This window comes from Esox lucius, chromosome 10, assembly GCF_011004845.1.
Source record: "Esox lucius isolate fEsoLuc1 chromosome 10, fEsoLuc1.pri, whole genome shotgun sequence".
In the NCBI taxonomy this organism is placed as follows: domain Eukaryota; kingdom Metazoa; phylum Chordata; class Actinopteri; order Esociformes; family Esocidae; genus Esox; species Esox lucius.
The window spans coordinates 26,364,985-26,381,382 of record NC_047578.1 but is presented as its reverse complement, the minus strand read 5'-3'; the positions used below and the strand labels follow the sequence as shown (position 1 = coordinate 26,381,382).

General features: G+C 40.1%; 1 protein-coding gene across 1 annotated transcript; it reads right to left on the bottom strand.

Moving 5' to 3' along the window:
* Positions 1-9,814: 9,814 nt before the first annotated feature.
* On the bottom strand, positions 9,815-15,898 carry crabp2b (cellular retinoic acid binding protein 2, b). The gene is made up of 4 exons (NM_001303797.1): positions 15,642-15,898; positions 11,605-11,783; positions 10,318-10,434; positions 9,815-10,203 (listed from the first exon to the last, which is right to left on the bottom strand). The coding sequence occupies exons 1-4, from the start codon at positions 15,727-15,729 to the stop codon at positions 10,153-10,155; spliced, it is 435 nt and encodes a 144-aa protein (NP_001290726.1). The 5' UTR covers positions 15,730-15,898; the 3' UTR covers positions 9,815-10,152.
* Between the last annotated feature and the right edge of the window lie 500 nt (positions 15,899-16,398).

Genomic DNA, 16,398 nt, shown 5'->3' with positions numbered 1-16,398 from the left:
TGGCCCGTGTGGTCCGATCCAACAGACGAGCTACTGTAGCTCAAATTGCTGAAAAAGTTAATACTGGTACTGATAGGAAGGTGTCAGAACACACAGTGCATCGCAGTTTGTTTGCGTATGGGGCTGTGTAGCCACAGACCAGTCAGGGTGCCCATACTGATCCCTGTCCACTGCCGAAAGCGCCTATAATGGGCATGTGAGCATCAGAACTGGACCACAGAGCAATGGAAGAAGGTGGCCTGGTCCTATGAATCATGTTTTCTTTTACATAACGTGGATGGCTGGGTGCGTATATGTCACTTACCTGGAGAACACATGGCACCAGGATGCACTATGGGAAGGAGGCAAATCGGCAGAGGCAGTGTGATGCTTTGGGCAATTTTCTGCTGGGAGACCTTGAGTCCTGCCATTCATGTGGATGTTACTTTGACTCGTATCATCTACCTAAACATTGTTCCAGACCATGTGCACCCTTTCATGGCAACGGTATTCCCTGATGGCATTGGCCTCTTTCAGCAGGATAATGTGCCCTGCCACAAAGCAAAGTGGCTCAGGAATGGTTTGAGGATGACAACAACGAGTTGAAGGTGTTGAATTGACCTCCAAATTCTCCAGATCTCAATCCAATCAAGCATCTGTGGGATGTACTGGACAAACGTGCAATCCAATTACCGGACTTAAAGGATCTGCTGCTAACGTCCTGGTGTCAATACCACAGCACAACTTCAGAGGTCTAGTGGTCCATGCCTCGACAGGTCAGAGCTGTTTTGGGCAGGTGGTCATAATGTTATGGCTGATCAATGTATATTATTTTTATCTGATAGTTCTTTTATTTATTTAATATTATTATTTCTTTATTTTGTTTTCTTTTTTATGCACATTGAGATTATTCTTCTATAATGAAAAGCGCTTTACAAATGCAATAAATTGTTATTATTAATTAAACATTCCCTGATGTACCTGAATAAATATTTAACCACTGCTTTCTACAAATGCTTTCTGTCCGGTGAATTATTTGGCATCCAATGCAGAACTGAATTTTATATTATTATTTAAAATTTGTGCAGGGTTGAATGAATCATATTAAACTGTAGAATACTATACTAAGTCTGTTGAACTTTTTAAAGACCTTATCAGTCTGGTTTGATCATGTATTTCTGTTTGTTTAAAAGTTCTGCTAGGAATGTCAGTAGAAACAATCATCAGAAGCGTCCAGAAGCAATTGTCTAACGATGAGGGTCTTGTCTTCTGTCCAACCTGAGCTGATTGTTGGTCAAACCGAGGAGGTGATTTAACAGCTCAACTCAGCCCTCTGTGACCATCAAGCGTCACTATTTCAGGGCGGTACTCTCCTGTTGCCTCTGCTTCTCAGAGAACTGAACAGGTGGTCAACATGTTCCAGATGTTTTTCGATCACCAGACCAATCCAGAGAACAAATTAGATGTTGAGTCCTGCATTTCAACTGCAATAGAAATGTGCTGAATGTTTTCGTAGGCTTGTTGCGCACATATGGAAATGAAGATGTGCAATCTGCTAAGCTGTTTCAAGCGATAGCTATGAAAGTTAAAATATTGACAACTGGACAACTGGAACATATATCGAAAAGGACTGGCCAAAAACCTTGACACCTAAATTAAATTCAAGTAACCTGCAAAAGTGCAACAATCAGTAAATAAAATAATGAGTAAATACAAGTGATACTTGCATAGTAATATGCGAAAAATGGCATCAAAGCAGTGTTTTAATTCATCACATCTAAAACATATTAACATTTTCAATTTAATAGAATTGACCATTTATTTCACAAATTCAATGAGTATTTCATCAAACAACAACATCTCTTATTTTTATGGTGCAGATAAAACCATCTGGTAATAGAAAAAAGTACATGAGACTTGAAAGATAAAAAGTAACATACCTTATCAAGGTTGTCAACTCCCACTTAGTTCCTGTTGTAATCCAAGACAGCATTGGACTTCTTGCCCTCGCTGGTACTCACAGTAGTATCCCTGTGCAGCGTTGCCATCAGGAGCAAATTCTTCAGGAGCAATTTATAGGAAAAACTACCCCTGACCTTGGTGGTGAGTGAGGCAGGAGGCAACTCAGGCTTGTTCCTTCTGACCATCCCCACCATGGAAATATTTTTTTGGAGCAGCTTCCTCCTCTAATACAACTTCACTGTCAGTTTCCTAGCCTCTGTCCTCCTCACCAGTGTCATGGACAAAGATATGAACATCACATACAGTATATCGTTTCGTCATTGTGCTGCCACAGGATGAATTGTGAACAAGGCCTAAAAAAAGCTTTATATAGCAGAGCTGCAACAAAAGCGCTATATATTATTGTAACAATGTTGTGATTGTTTGGTAAGTGCCAAAAGGTGTGGTTCCCATGAGGGACAGATTCTATTGGGGAAGTTCTGGGGGGGTCGCCATGGAAGCCAAGAAGGGGAGTAAGGTGTGTGTGTGCTCGAATGCACAAGGCATGTGAGGGTCTGGAGAGGAACAATGTCCATCTCATGAAGGGGCATGTTCCTGAACTACATTTTATACAGTAATTGCAGTCTCACCAATTCATTTCACTTCATTTTTGGCTGGGACTACCATAGGTGTAGTCCTACAAAAGTTATAAAACACCCCAAATTTTATGAACATGATGAAAATGTATTTTGTGTGTTCAGATGCCCTGTGTAGACAATGTAATGGAACCTTATGACGATAATATTAAATTAACTACATTTCTTAGAGAAAACTTGTAAATTACTCAAAATTTGACCAGAACACAACAGAAGGGTTAAACCTCTATTCTGAATGACTTGAATCGCTCACTTAAATCACTGATCTTTTTCTTGCTCTACATTCTGTCTCCATCTCTGCTGCTCACTTTCTAGGTATTTCCTTCTCTCAGGATCTGCATCTCGACACGGACAGCGTTGTCTTTGTCTCTCAGCTGCACTTACTGGAGTGATAACAGAGGCAGACATCTGCAAATATCATAATTAAACATTATTCTATTAATATAAGGTATTTTTCATTAATATAATTCACCAAATGGATGCCAAAAGGAAACAGAGCCACGCTGTCATATACATTCCTCCCCGTCACAATGAATCTTGTGATGGGGGGGAAAGTGTCAGGGTAGAAAGTTTCCTTCAACATCGTCTGCAGTTCTCTATATGGTCAAGGCTATGACCATGCACAATACTGATTCAGAAGCAAATATCATGCTTTTTATATATATTTGTGGGGGGGGGAATCAATTTTGATTTCCCCCCCCCCCATCTGACAAGAAAAATGAAACTTACCAGCTTTTGAACATGGCTCCTTAAAAGGCCTGAGTGATGTCACTTCCTCAAAGGTATATCACTTAAAAGCAACAGTGCATTTTTAATGGCAATAATTTGTAAATGTGACAGGGTGGAAAGTAGAAATCACAGACACAAATAAATCCTATAATTTGTACAAAATATCATGGATTTATTTTGAATATGTGTAAACTATATGAATAATGACTCATTTACAGTGGGGAGAACAAGTATTTGATACACTGCTGATTTTGTAGGTTTTCCTACTTACAAAACATGTAGAAGTCTGTAATTTTTATCATAGGTACTCTTCAACTGTGAGTGACGGAACCTAAAACACAAATCCAGAAAATCACATTGTATGATTTTTAAGTAATTAATTAGCATTTTATTGCATGACATAAGTATTTGATTTGATTTTCTATTGGGTTCATGTCTGGAGACTGGCTAGGCCACTCCAGGACATTGAGATGCTTCTTACATAGCCACTAAAGTGTTTAGGCTTTGACTGGGTCACTCTAGGATACTCAGTATCTGGTAATAAACCACTCCAATGCAGCCTTGGCTCTGTGTTTCAGAAAAAGATTTTGCTGAAAAATGAACCTCTGACCCAGTCCAAGTTCTTATAATTACTCGAAGGCTATGTTTCTTCTAGTCCACAGTGCCATAACTGATCATCTTTAGACAAAGGATGAAGTTAGGCTTTTTTAATAATTCTTGATCGCGATTCCTATGTAACCTGACAATAACAACCCAGGGATTTACCTAGTCCAGAACCTGTCGCTTCTTTCAGTTGAGTCTTATATGCTACTCTTTATATTTGCACTTGGCTACTTGTTCTACAGGTCACAGTGAGGCTACAGCGGTGCTTCCCAACTCCGGTCCTCGAGTACCCCCAACAGCACACATTTTTGTTGTAGCCCTGGACAAGCACACCCAATTCAACTCAATGAGAGCCTGATAATTAGTTGACAAGTTGAATCAGCTGTGCTTGGCTTGGGCTACAATGAAAATGTGTACTGTTGGGGGTACTTGAGGACCGTAGTTGGGAACCACTGGCCTACAGTACTATATTTAACGTCCTGTCCATGTTATTAGTACCCTCTGCAGGCCAGACGAAGTTATGCAGGCTGCCAGCCCTTATGTGGAAGTGGCAATAGTCAATGTACAGTGCTTCTTAAAAGTTTGTAAACCATACTAGGATGGTTATTATTTTTGTAAAAATACAAAAATAAAATCTTTATCCAAACCCCATTTCGTAACAAAGACACAAACAAAAACATTATATATTTTCATATGTTTGTTTAACAAAAATGGTTTACTCAATGAAACTTTCAGGTTAAGGTTAAGTTTTCCTGTTTGCTAAAATATGTGAACCCCTTGATTCAATTGCTTGTGGTACCTCCATTAGAAGTGATAATTAGATGAGTAAATGTCTCCTATAGCCTCTAATAAATCTCTGACATATTTTTTGATGGATTTTTGCCCACTTCTCCATACAGAACTCAGCCCATTGAGTGAGATTTAAGGAGTGTCTGCCATGTACTACCTGCTTCAGGTCCAGCCACGCAATCTCAATTGGACATTTTTTTGCCAGATTTAGCTCCCTGAGTGAAGTTCTGTTCAATAATTTTCTGGTGAACCAAAAAGGTACATTTGGACTCTTTAGGTTTGTCCAGGTGGTCTCTGGCAAAGTTAAGACAGGAAGTCTGGTTTCTTCTTTGAAAGCGGAAGCTTCTTCCTTGCAACCCTCCCATGAATGCCATTTTGATTCATTATTCATCTTATTGTTGAATCATGCACAATAACCTGAAATGCAAAGGTAAGGGAGGTATGCGAATATCTAAATGTTATGTTCTGGTGGGCATTTGCTTGATTTATTATTTTTGTTGTGGCTCTTGGGGATATTTTGGATGGGCGTCCACTTGTAGGCAGAGTAGTTGTCATGTTAAATACTCCCCATCTGTAAATGATTTGCCTCACAGTGGACTGATGGATATCAATCTTTTTGAGATGGTTGTATAACTTTCCCCAGGCTGATATGCTCTCACTATTCACTTTCTGATCGCCCTGTGGTCTTTCCTCTCGACACAGTATTTTGTATTCACTTGTTTGGGTTACAATGAACTGACAGGGTTTCTTGTTTCTATTTATCTGAACTGATAGGGTTTCTTGTTTCTATTAATCCTCTTTCCTAAAGATCTGAATGTATTGTGATCCTAGCTACGCCTCTGGTGCTGTCCAGAACAACTAAATCATGTGTCAGTGACAGTACTGGCAACCAGTGTAGCAACTGGGATGTTTCTGCCAACCTGAAGAGCTTCCCACTGTACAGCTGGATCACATGTGACTGGTGGTAGACAATATAGCACATTATATACAGATAGTATATAGCACATTTGGCCTTTACCTAGGATTACATTTCAAGTATCTTACACAAGAAATAAGCCATCTAGATATCACGTGTCTTCTTGGCAAACGTAAGCGAAAGACGCTATAGTCCGTCTGCACATAAGAACGTCGCAAGGGAACGTCAACAAACTGCATCGTCAACATTTTCAAATCTCAACAACTCTTTGACAGGTTGGAGATATTGAGTCCGAGTGGACCATGTTCTCCACCGCCATTGTCGAAGCGGCCGCTCGGAGCTGTGGCCGTAAGGTCTCCGGTGCCTGTCGAGGCGGCAATCCCCGAACCCGGTGGTGGACACCGGAAGTAAGGGATGCCGTCAAGCTGAAGAAGGAGTCCTATCAGGCCTGGTTGGCTTGTGGGACTCCTGAGGCAGCTGACGGGTACCGACAGGCCAAGCGGACTGCAGCTCGGGTGGTTGTGGAGGCAAAAACTCGGGCCTGGGAGGAGTTCGGTGAGGCCATGGAGAAGGACTATCGGCTGGCCTCGAAGAGATCCTGGCAAACCGTCCGGCTCCTCAGGAGAGGGAAACAGTGCCCTACCAACGCTGTTTACAGTAGAGGTGGGCAGCTGTTGACCTCAACTGGGGATGTCGTCGGACGGTGGAAGGAGACACGCTGGAGGGACTATGTCTCCCGGCTGGCCTGGGAACGCCACGGTGTCCCCCCGGAAGAGCTGGAGGAAGTGTCTGGGGAGAGGGAAGTCTGGGCATCTCTGTTTAGACTGCTGCCCCCGCGACCCGGCCCCGGATGATGCGGAAGAAGATGGATGGAACAACTCTTTGACAACATCACCTAAAAACGTCAAACCAATGTAAAACTGTTCAGGAAGAAAGGGAAATGGGCTGCTTTTTATAGATTGCTAAACGTTTTTTTTATGGATTATATATATATGTATATATATGCTATGAACACATTAAAACATAATGTATAGTTTAGAATTTCAATAGCTCCTTGAACACACGACCTAGACGCTTCAAATCACGTTAGACCTCAAAACATTGCTGCATCACTATTGCACCAAGTAAAAATCTGGGTATCTATAAACTTAATTAGCATGAACGGTTATTCTGATCTGGTATCAAACAATGTATATGTGGCTCAGACACTACTCAGCAATGCAAACAGTGCCCATGCCATCAGAAAAGTTTACTGAATGAGGGCTGGTTAAAAACAGGTAAAGCAATCTGAGTGTATGCCTACAAAAATATTTTACAATACCGAGTCTACAAGCCATGCTAACAAAAACCTTCAACCATACTATTTTTACAAAAACAATGATTGCAGAGCCTGGTAGCCTAGCAGTTGGAACATCTTACCAGTAACAAACATGTTGCTAGATCAGATACCTAAGCCATAATTTTCTTAATGTTAACTCATGCTCTTCCCTCAATCCCATTAGTCCCTATTGCTTCCAGGCATGTGAGGTCATGTGGGTGACAGAAGGGCAGTCATATGATAGCACAACATACACAGACACACATACAGAAATGTTCCAATTAACATTATACTTACATAACCAGATGAGCATGAGAACTTACACAGTAGAAACAGCGGATCTTGCACTATTTATGTCTTTATTTCTTTCCATTAAATTAAAATTTTACCTGGCAGGTTGACTAAGAACACATTCTCCTTTATAGCATCAACCTTGTTTGCAGATATTCTACATGCAAGGCTATTCCACCAAATTATGTAGGGTGGTGGCATCACAAGAAACATAAAATTAGCTCCTCATTGGTTGATTTGTTTTCAGATCCTTATCTCACAGGCCCATAGAGATGTGGTCCTGCAGTAGAGCTCTACTAAGTGAATGGCTAGGGGCTATTTGGGGTGCAGATCGTGCAATGTTGGATCTGAAATAGTTCAATTGAGTTTGCTCTCCTGTGCATGGTCATTCGTGTATGTCTGTAGTAATTTTTCATTGTGAGTATTAGAAGTACAGATTACTATAGTTGGGGTGTCCCATACTTCCCTGTAGTGCCCTAGGTTTGAACAGAGCGCCCAAAATAGATCCTAGTCTAAAGTAGTAGTGTGTTTCCTGGTGTGTTTAGTGTATATATTTATTCTTTTTTGATGTTATTCTATGTCTGCCTTGTTTTACTCACACCTGATTTCTAAATAATGTGTTCTCTGTCATTGCATGTGTTTTCAATAAAAACATCTGAAACTTTAAGCAATGCTTTACAAAGAGAATACAGTTCGGGATGCAGGCTTGCAGTCTGGTGCCTCCCGGTCCTAAAACCACAGCATTCCACAGCCAATCAAGCGATGCACGGCCCCATGACATCATTGCCTGTGGAATGAGCTGACATAATCGCTGTGTGAAAAGTGACCTCGGTAACAAGTTTGAGTTTGAGTGAACTGGGCACTTTCTGTGGTTTTAATGGCCATTTTAAACACAGCAATCCTTCATCAAAGTTGACATTTGATCCAAAGTACACGAGAGGTACTCTACATGCATCTCTGTGGACTTGTAGAAAGGAATTAACTTCCTTGATTTTCCACAGGTCACTTCATTTTACGACCATTGCGTTAGGATTGTGTGTTTTTTTTTTGTAACATACACAGTTTCGATGAATGCATAAGAATCAAATTTTGGCTGAGCTGTGTGAAACGGAAGCTATGCATATAACGAAAAGCTATGCATGTAAGTGGCGTTGCATAACTCAAATCTCTTTCATTAACTCACCTAGCCAGATAATTTGAGAGCACACTGCCTGAAGTCCAGGATGCCTGTTGGCTCAGCAGTGAGCAAATTAACCTGAGGACCTCAGAGGAGGGCTTGTCTGTGTCCGAAATGGTACTCTATTCCCTGTGTTGCAATACTTTTGACCAGAGCCTTATGGAATGTATTACATAGGGTGCAATTTGGGACCATTATTTGCACACCCTCTGCAAACTTGGAAATACCACCACGGCTTGTAGACTGACTAATAGAGCTCTCTTTCCTCAGAAAGAGAATAAGAAATATTGCACTATAATTTATAGCAAGTTGGAGTCTGCCATCTATATAAAGTAGCATCTGTCTCAAGTAGTTAGTCAATGGGTCATGCATGGACTGGAGTCTGTTCAATAATTTTTTTTTTTAAATAAGTTTGAGAGTAAAGATGTGGCCGTTACCTGACCATTTTGGATGTGTGAGTGCTAGGGCACAAATACCTTCACACAAATTCCTTCATGGGAATTCATTTGACACTGGGTGATCTGGGTGCCAGCTGAGACCAAGGAAAATGTTTTATTGAGCTTTATACTGTAAGTAGGTACAGCTGGGAAGGAGAGCAAAAGTAATAGTTCCATTCTATTAAATTATTTTCTTATGGTCCGTCACTCTGTCCCTACCACTCCCAGGTTCCCCCCGTTTCTTTCCAAATGGCTTTCAGACACAGGGGTTTTCATATAATAAGTATTCTGAGTGGGAGTTTTACAATCTAAAATTGACAAATGGTGAGAAATTAGGAGCTAGATTACATAGTGAGAAGGAGGATGAAGAGGAAAGTGTGGAGAACAGGAGAACGGCATAGAGGGCTGGATGGAAAACAGGAAGGGACATATACAGTCTTGGTCAGGGAGAGAGGTAGGTAGATGGTGTGGAGAGAGTCAGAACAGCAGTGATGGACATGGGACATGGTCTTTAAATAAATCAGCTGTTTCAAAAAGAAAAGAAAATCTTGTTTTTCAATACATTGAAATACATTCAATTACATACACATGTAATTGTAATTGTTTTAAAGTAACTGTCTAGTTAAATTTCGCTTTTACCTACATCAAGCATGCATCTCAGACAGACCATTTAAAAACATGGAATATGATGAAATATTCCTGTGGAGGATGAGCTGGCCAATTGGGTGTCTAGGGAAGGATGAGATGGCCAATTGAGCATCTAGGGAAGGATGAGCTGGCCAATAAGCGATCTACTAAAATACATATTTTTTTTATGACTGGCATACGCCCACACCATAATGTTGGGGTACACCCAAACCAGTCCAACATAAAAAGTTGCTTTAAAACAATGTATTAACATTTTTGGAAAAGGAGTAAAAAATCACTCATATTGTAATTATCATACTTCATAGAGATCAGACAAATGTAATTTTTTTAGATATTTTTAATATACAGTTGACAATGATTTACACTTGCTTTGATAATTACATTTTTAAGAAAAATACAGGTATGGTTTTGATGTAGTACACTGACAACAACAGCTTTCTTGTGGAACGGTGATTGCTTTACTAAATTATTACAGGCTAATGAAAGAATATACTTCATAAACAGAGAAAGTGACAAAAGGCTTTCACAAAATCCAAACTATGTCTGAAAAAACTGTTAACAATTGACACTGTATAACTGAAGATTAAATAGGCAAAAAGAACCGCTAGAAATGATAAATGTGGAAGGAAGAGGCACAAAAGGGAATGTTTGACAGTCTTAAAAGTCGTTCATTCTCGTTGATACACTCTGGTGCATACAACATCCCCGGCGCTCATAGTCTGAAAAGAAAATGTATACAAAACTAAAATTAAACAAAAGCTTTGCCCTCAAAAACAGTTAAACTGAATACAGAAATGGGCTTACGTTTATTGGCAATAAAATGTATATTTTACCAAAATCAGTTCCCCATCATTGGTCACTTCCCGAGTCCAGGCAGTCTTAGGGCCCTCCCCTTTCTGCAAAGTCTGCTCACAGGTGATCTTGCTATCTGTCTCCCAATGAGGAGTACTCTGGAGGAAGGACAAGGATGTAATAGATAAATGGCACTTGATTTTTCACTGGAGTGGTTAGATACAGCATATCTGTTTGTGATAATGATTCCACATTTTGTTGTAACATAGACTAAATGTATTTAATTGATAAAACAACCACCATTGATCTACACACAATAATCCCTAATAACAAAGCATACATATTTAGACATTTGAACCAATTTATTGGAAATAGAATTGAAATATATATTCTATTAATATAAATAAATAAGTATTCAGACTGTTTATTCAGTACTTTGTAAAAGTGCCTTTGACAACCATCACAGCTTCAAGTCTTCTTGGGTATGCCCCTACCAGCTTTGAGTCTGCATGGATATGCCTCTACCAGCTTACAGTCTGCTTGGGTATGCATCTACTAGCTTTGCACACCTGGATCTGGACAGTTTCTCTCATTCTTTCTTTTAGATCCTCTTACGTTCTGATGGATTTTACGGCCTGCGTTAGTGAACTGCAATCTTCAGATTTCCCCACAGTTTTTAAATAATTTTCAAGGCTGAACTTTGGCTGGGCCACGCAAGGACATTCACAGACTCAAAGCCAATCCAGCATTGTGTTAGTTGTTTGGTTTGGGTCATTGTCATGCTGAACATTTGCCCTAGTATGAGGTCCAGTGCACTCTGGGTCAGTTTTTTTCAATGACATCTGTATTTTCTCTAGCCACTACCATAAAGGCTTGATTTATGGAGTGTTGCAATCCTTCTGGCTAGTTCCTCCAAGTAACATGACACGCACTGCGAAGTGTGGTACATTACATAGAAGTGTGTGCCTTTTTAAATCACGTCCAACCAATTAAATTCCAATCAAGTTCTAGAGACATCTCAAGGAGACACGTCTATTAAAGGACACAGGATGTATCTGACATCAATTTGGGCAGCCATGTCTGAATACTTATTTACATTATTATGTTTCCGTTTTTTTATTTCAATGTATTGACACAAATGTGTAGCCTAGTGGTAAGAACATCTGACCAGTTACTAAACTGAGTCCCTTAATAGGCCAGGCAAAAATGTGTTGTTCTTTCCCTGACTAAACCTAGTGACCATCAGGCTATTGCTGAAATTATAAATGTGTTCTCAGTTATACAGTTATACTTTCCAGGTAAAACAAGTAAAAAGAAGCTGGTTTTACCGTGCAGGGGCGTCCGTCCACTGTGGTCTCATTGAAGGACTGGCCCACGGTGAAGGAGATGTGGGTGGTGCGTACACTGGTGGACGTCTGGATGGAGAGACTCTCACCCTGCTGGGTGATCTCCACCGCAGGTCTGGAGGCTGCAGCTACTGCTATCTTTCTGACAAACACGTTCACACCTGCTCATACAAGAGCAATAAGACATCACAGGAGAAGATTAAAAAAGAGAGACTTTGGGGCATCCAAAATGCAATATGTCCTGTAGTTTACTACTTTTAACAATGTTGAGCTCTACAGGGATTGTTAAAACCTAATACAATATATTCAGAAAATACAGTGCCAATTTTGAGAATTTCATTGTGTTGAAATGCTGTATCATATGTCGGCACTATACTGCACTCAGAACTTGGCTCCTCGTCCCACATCCAGATATACTCAGTTTAAACTTTAAATGTGTAAATCAACTATATATAGAAAGTACCAATTATATATAATTGTATGCCAACATTATTCATATTTTGTGTGTTTTGTCCATATATATTGTATACAACTAGCAGGCCAAGTAAAATTCTGAGTATACTTGTTCATAACTATTGATCTATGGGTAAGATATCAGAGTATATAAATGTTATGAATGTCCATATTCCCTGAATTAACAACACATTTCTGCTAGGTGATATACTGCATTTATGATGCATAACATTCTTAATTCAACCAATGTTCTTAAAGCGGCATGGTGCACTAACAACAACCTGGCCCTCAATGCAAAGAAAACCAAGGAGCTCATTGTGGATTACAAGACGTCTAAAGGCTGCAGTCACACCCCAGTTCTCATCGATGGGACTGAGATGGAGTGTGTCTCCAGCTTCAAGCTCCTGGGTGTCCACATCTACGAGGACCTTTCCTTGTCCCTCAACACCTCAGCCCTGTTCAACAAGGCACGGCAGCGCCTATACATCTTGAGGAGGCTGAAGAAGGCCCGCCTGTCTTCCAAGATCCTTGTGAACTTCTAATGCTTCAAGATCGAGAGCATAACTGCGACAGTGTGGTTTTTTAGTGGTTGCTCCGTAGCCGACCGGAAGGCCCTGCAACGGATGGTGTAAACCGCCCAGCACATCACTTCCCATCACTAACTATACACCCCCACTGCACTACTGGACACTGTCACTTCCCATCACTATCTATACACCCCCACTGCACTACTGGACACTGTCACTTCCCATCACTATCTATACACCCCCACTGCACTACTGGACACTGTCACTTCCCATCACTATCTATACACCCCCACTGCACTACTGGACACTGTCACTTCCCATCACTATCTATATACCCCCACTGCACTACTGGACTCTGTCACTTCCCATCACTATCTATACACCCCCACTGCACTACTGGACACTGTCACTTCCCATCACTATCTATATACCCCCACTGCACTACTGGACTCTGTCACTTCCCATCACTATCTATACACCCCCACTGCACTACTGGACTCTGTCACTTCCCATCACTAACTATACACCCCCTCTGCACTACTGGACTCTGTTACTTCCCATCACTAACTATACACCCCCTCTGCACTACTGGACTCTGTTACTTCCCATCACTAACTATACACCCCCTCTGCACTACTGGACTCTGTCACTTCCCATCACTATCTATACACCCCCTCTGCACTACTGGACTCTGTTACTTCCCATCACTATCTATACACCCCCACTGCACTACTGGACTCTGTCACTTCCCATCACTAACTATACACCCCCTCTGCACTACTGGACTCTGTTACTTCCCATCACTAACTATACACCCCCTCTGCACTACTGGACTCTGTTACTTCCCATCACTAACTATACACCCCCTCTGCACTACTGGACTCTGTCACTTCCCATCACTAACTATACACCCCCTCTGCACTACTGGACTCTGTTACTTCCCATCACTAACTATACACCCCCTCTGCACTACTGGACTCTGTTACTTCCCATCACTAACTATACACCCCCTCTGCACTACTGGACTCTGTTACTTCCCATCACTAACTATACACCCCCTCTGCACTACTGGACTCTGTCACTTCCCATCACTAACTACACACCCCCTCTGCACTACTGGACTCTGTTACTTCCCATCACTAACTATACACCCCCTCTGCACTACTGGACTCTGTCACTGCCTCACAAGTCTGATAAGATTTTTCAGTTCACGTGCTGCTCATTGCTGCTATTCCTGCATATCATTTGCACATGCCAACTTGCACCTCAAACTTGCACCTTAACCCTGCCCTTACTGCACATTTAGAACTGCCACGTACTTTCATTTTCAATTGTTATATACACGTCTTCCTCGGGAACCTCATTGCTGCTATTCCTGCATTTCAGTTGCACATGCTAACCTACTACTTCAATTTGCTTCGATTGCATATTCAGAATACCATTGAGAATTGCCACAACAATTTATTTCACTTGTACATACATTATACTTAATACCTGTACATTTTCTGTAAATGTGTGAATTTTCCACTGCACATTTAGAATTGCCATATGTTATCCATTTGCATTAATTGCACATCTATACATTCCACTTGTATATACAGCTCCGGAAAAAATTTAGAGATCACTGCACCTTTTTCTTTCCTTTCCAAAAAAGTCAAAAGGAAGGTTTGATTGAGGAACAGAAGGGTTAAAATTAAGAGACCACTGCATATTGAATGCTTCTGCTCCTCACTCAAAACTTCCCTTTACAATTTTTTTGGAAAGGAAAGAAAAAGGTGCAGTGGTCTCTTTATTTTTTCCGGAGCTGTACATATACTTAAACTTGTAAATTTTTCTGCACTCCTCTATTTGCACTTCTGGTTAGATGCAAACTGCATTTCGTTGTACTGTACTTGTACTGTTTAATGACAATAAAGTTGAATCTAATCTAATCTAAACAATTTGTTAGACAATAATTGATGCTTAAAAGTACAATTGCTACTATAGTAATTACAAATTTAAAACAGCATCAAAGTAAGTAGAATATGCTGAGTAATTTGGAGCATTATGAATTCCTTTAAGCTTTACATATTTGAGGAGCGTATTAAATTGTTACAGAATAATACAGATATAAAAAGTTATGTTAGTATAAAGGTAAAATGCTCCATGCAGCCTGGATTGTAAGCATTTTTTCCCTCATTTATTTTTGGATTGCTTACAGCTGTTTTATCCAGTGTGTGTTTGTCTGTTTTTGTGTTTACTTTTTTTTACAGAAATGTTGGTCTTAATAATTTGTATTTTGTCAAACAAAAGAAAACTCCAGTAGGGGTTAAATATCAAACATCAATAATTTCTCAATTCTGTTTAAAATAATTTTGTTTTTACTCTTTTTGCTTGGGGGGATTTCTCTTTGGAGGGAATGATTGCTGTGGTCCACAATGAGACCCCCGGAGTCAGTTAGTTGGGGGGGCCAAGGGTTGGAGAATGTCAGTCTCAGTATCTGCTGAATGAGGGGGCCCATTTCAGGGTTTAGTTCTGTTTACACTGGCTTTAATTACAATCCCATGAAGACTTGGTTTGAGAAAGAGAAAATATAGCATTCCCCCACCAGCTATTTGCCTTTATATTTTAATTGATGCCACTGACATGCCCTGGCAAAATCCGTAAGTACAAGTTTATAAACCAAAAAATAAACTTGGAAAGTATTGGGATACTACTGGCACCACCAAAAAACCATGCACATGTGCAGATGATCAGCAGCTTACAGACCAAATTGGTTAACATTAAACCCGAATAGCACACAGTGAAATGGAGATTTATTCAAAATTTCTGATACATTTTTGACATATTCCATGGCTCCATCGATGGCTAAAAAGGTGTACTGAAATTGCATTAATAAATGCAGCTGTGATTTGCAGCATCTACAACCAAAGAGTAATATTTTATATATACAATTCTACATCAAAGAGATATCTACATAGATTGTATTAAGGCATTGTAATTTTTGTTTGGTCAATATCCGAAAGATTCCGGCTGTGTTTAGATTCTAAGAATACTTACCCAAAATTTTAAGGAGTTCTTCAAAGTTTTCGGAAGACTTAATTTTCCACGTTCCAGAGAAGTCGGCGATTTTACGGTCCATTTCCATAATTCTAGAAAGAAAGAAACTTTTTATCTTGTTACCTGCAGACGTCCCTGTTTGCTGCAACTCTGATTTGCTTCTGCTTCTTGTCTAACAAGTTTGGTACCTTACTCGGTCCGTTAGATTACTCTGTCTAACGCCTCTGTCTCTATATCACTGAGGCTTGTGTCCGTCTGGTCTGTGCACTTCCTCAGCTAATGTTTTGTTTGGCGTAGAAGCGCCACGCGCGCCCTGGATGCAATGAATGGAATCACGAAAGGCATGACCACCATATAACCGAAAGAGCATTATTTCTCATAAATATCGTATTGAAATATTTAGAGCATTAAGCGATTAATAGGCTCTATGAATGGCAATGATAAAATGTTGTAGCCTAGGCTAGATATTTTAGATTTGGTTCCAGAATTTTCATTATTTAAAGATTAACATTTCATATCTATCCGGTCAGATCTATTGGGTGGGTATAATTACAATATTAACAGAAGATAAAGATCATATCTCGACTTTGAAGTCGAATAGCTCCGTTGGGGTAGCCTATATAGAAAATCTAACCCAATAAATGTTTATTATTGGTACAAAATCGGATCAACTATCTTCAAGAATATTACATTTGTCCAAAATGGCGCCATATATTTGGGAAATGACATAGTTTTGGAATCTCAAATCAGATCAGTT

Coding starts and splice junctions, on each gene's coding strand:
- crabp2b (NM_001303797.1), bottom strand. CDS start 15,729: ATGGAAATGGACCGTAAAATCGCCGACTTCTCTGGAACGTGGAAAATT. Junction 11,784..15,641: donor AGAACTCCTTAAAATTTTGG/GTAAGTATTCTT, acceptor TTGTATGAGCAG/GTGTGAACGTGTTTGTCAGA. Junction 10,204..10,317: donor ATGATGGGGAACTGATTTTG/GTAAAATATACA, acceptor TTTTCTTTTCAG/ACTATGAGCGCCGGGGATGT.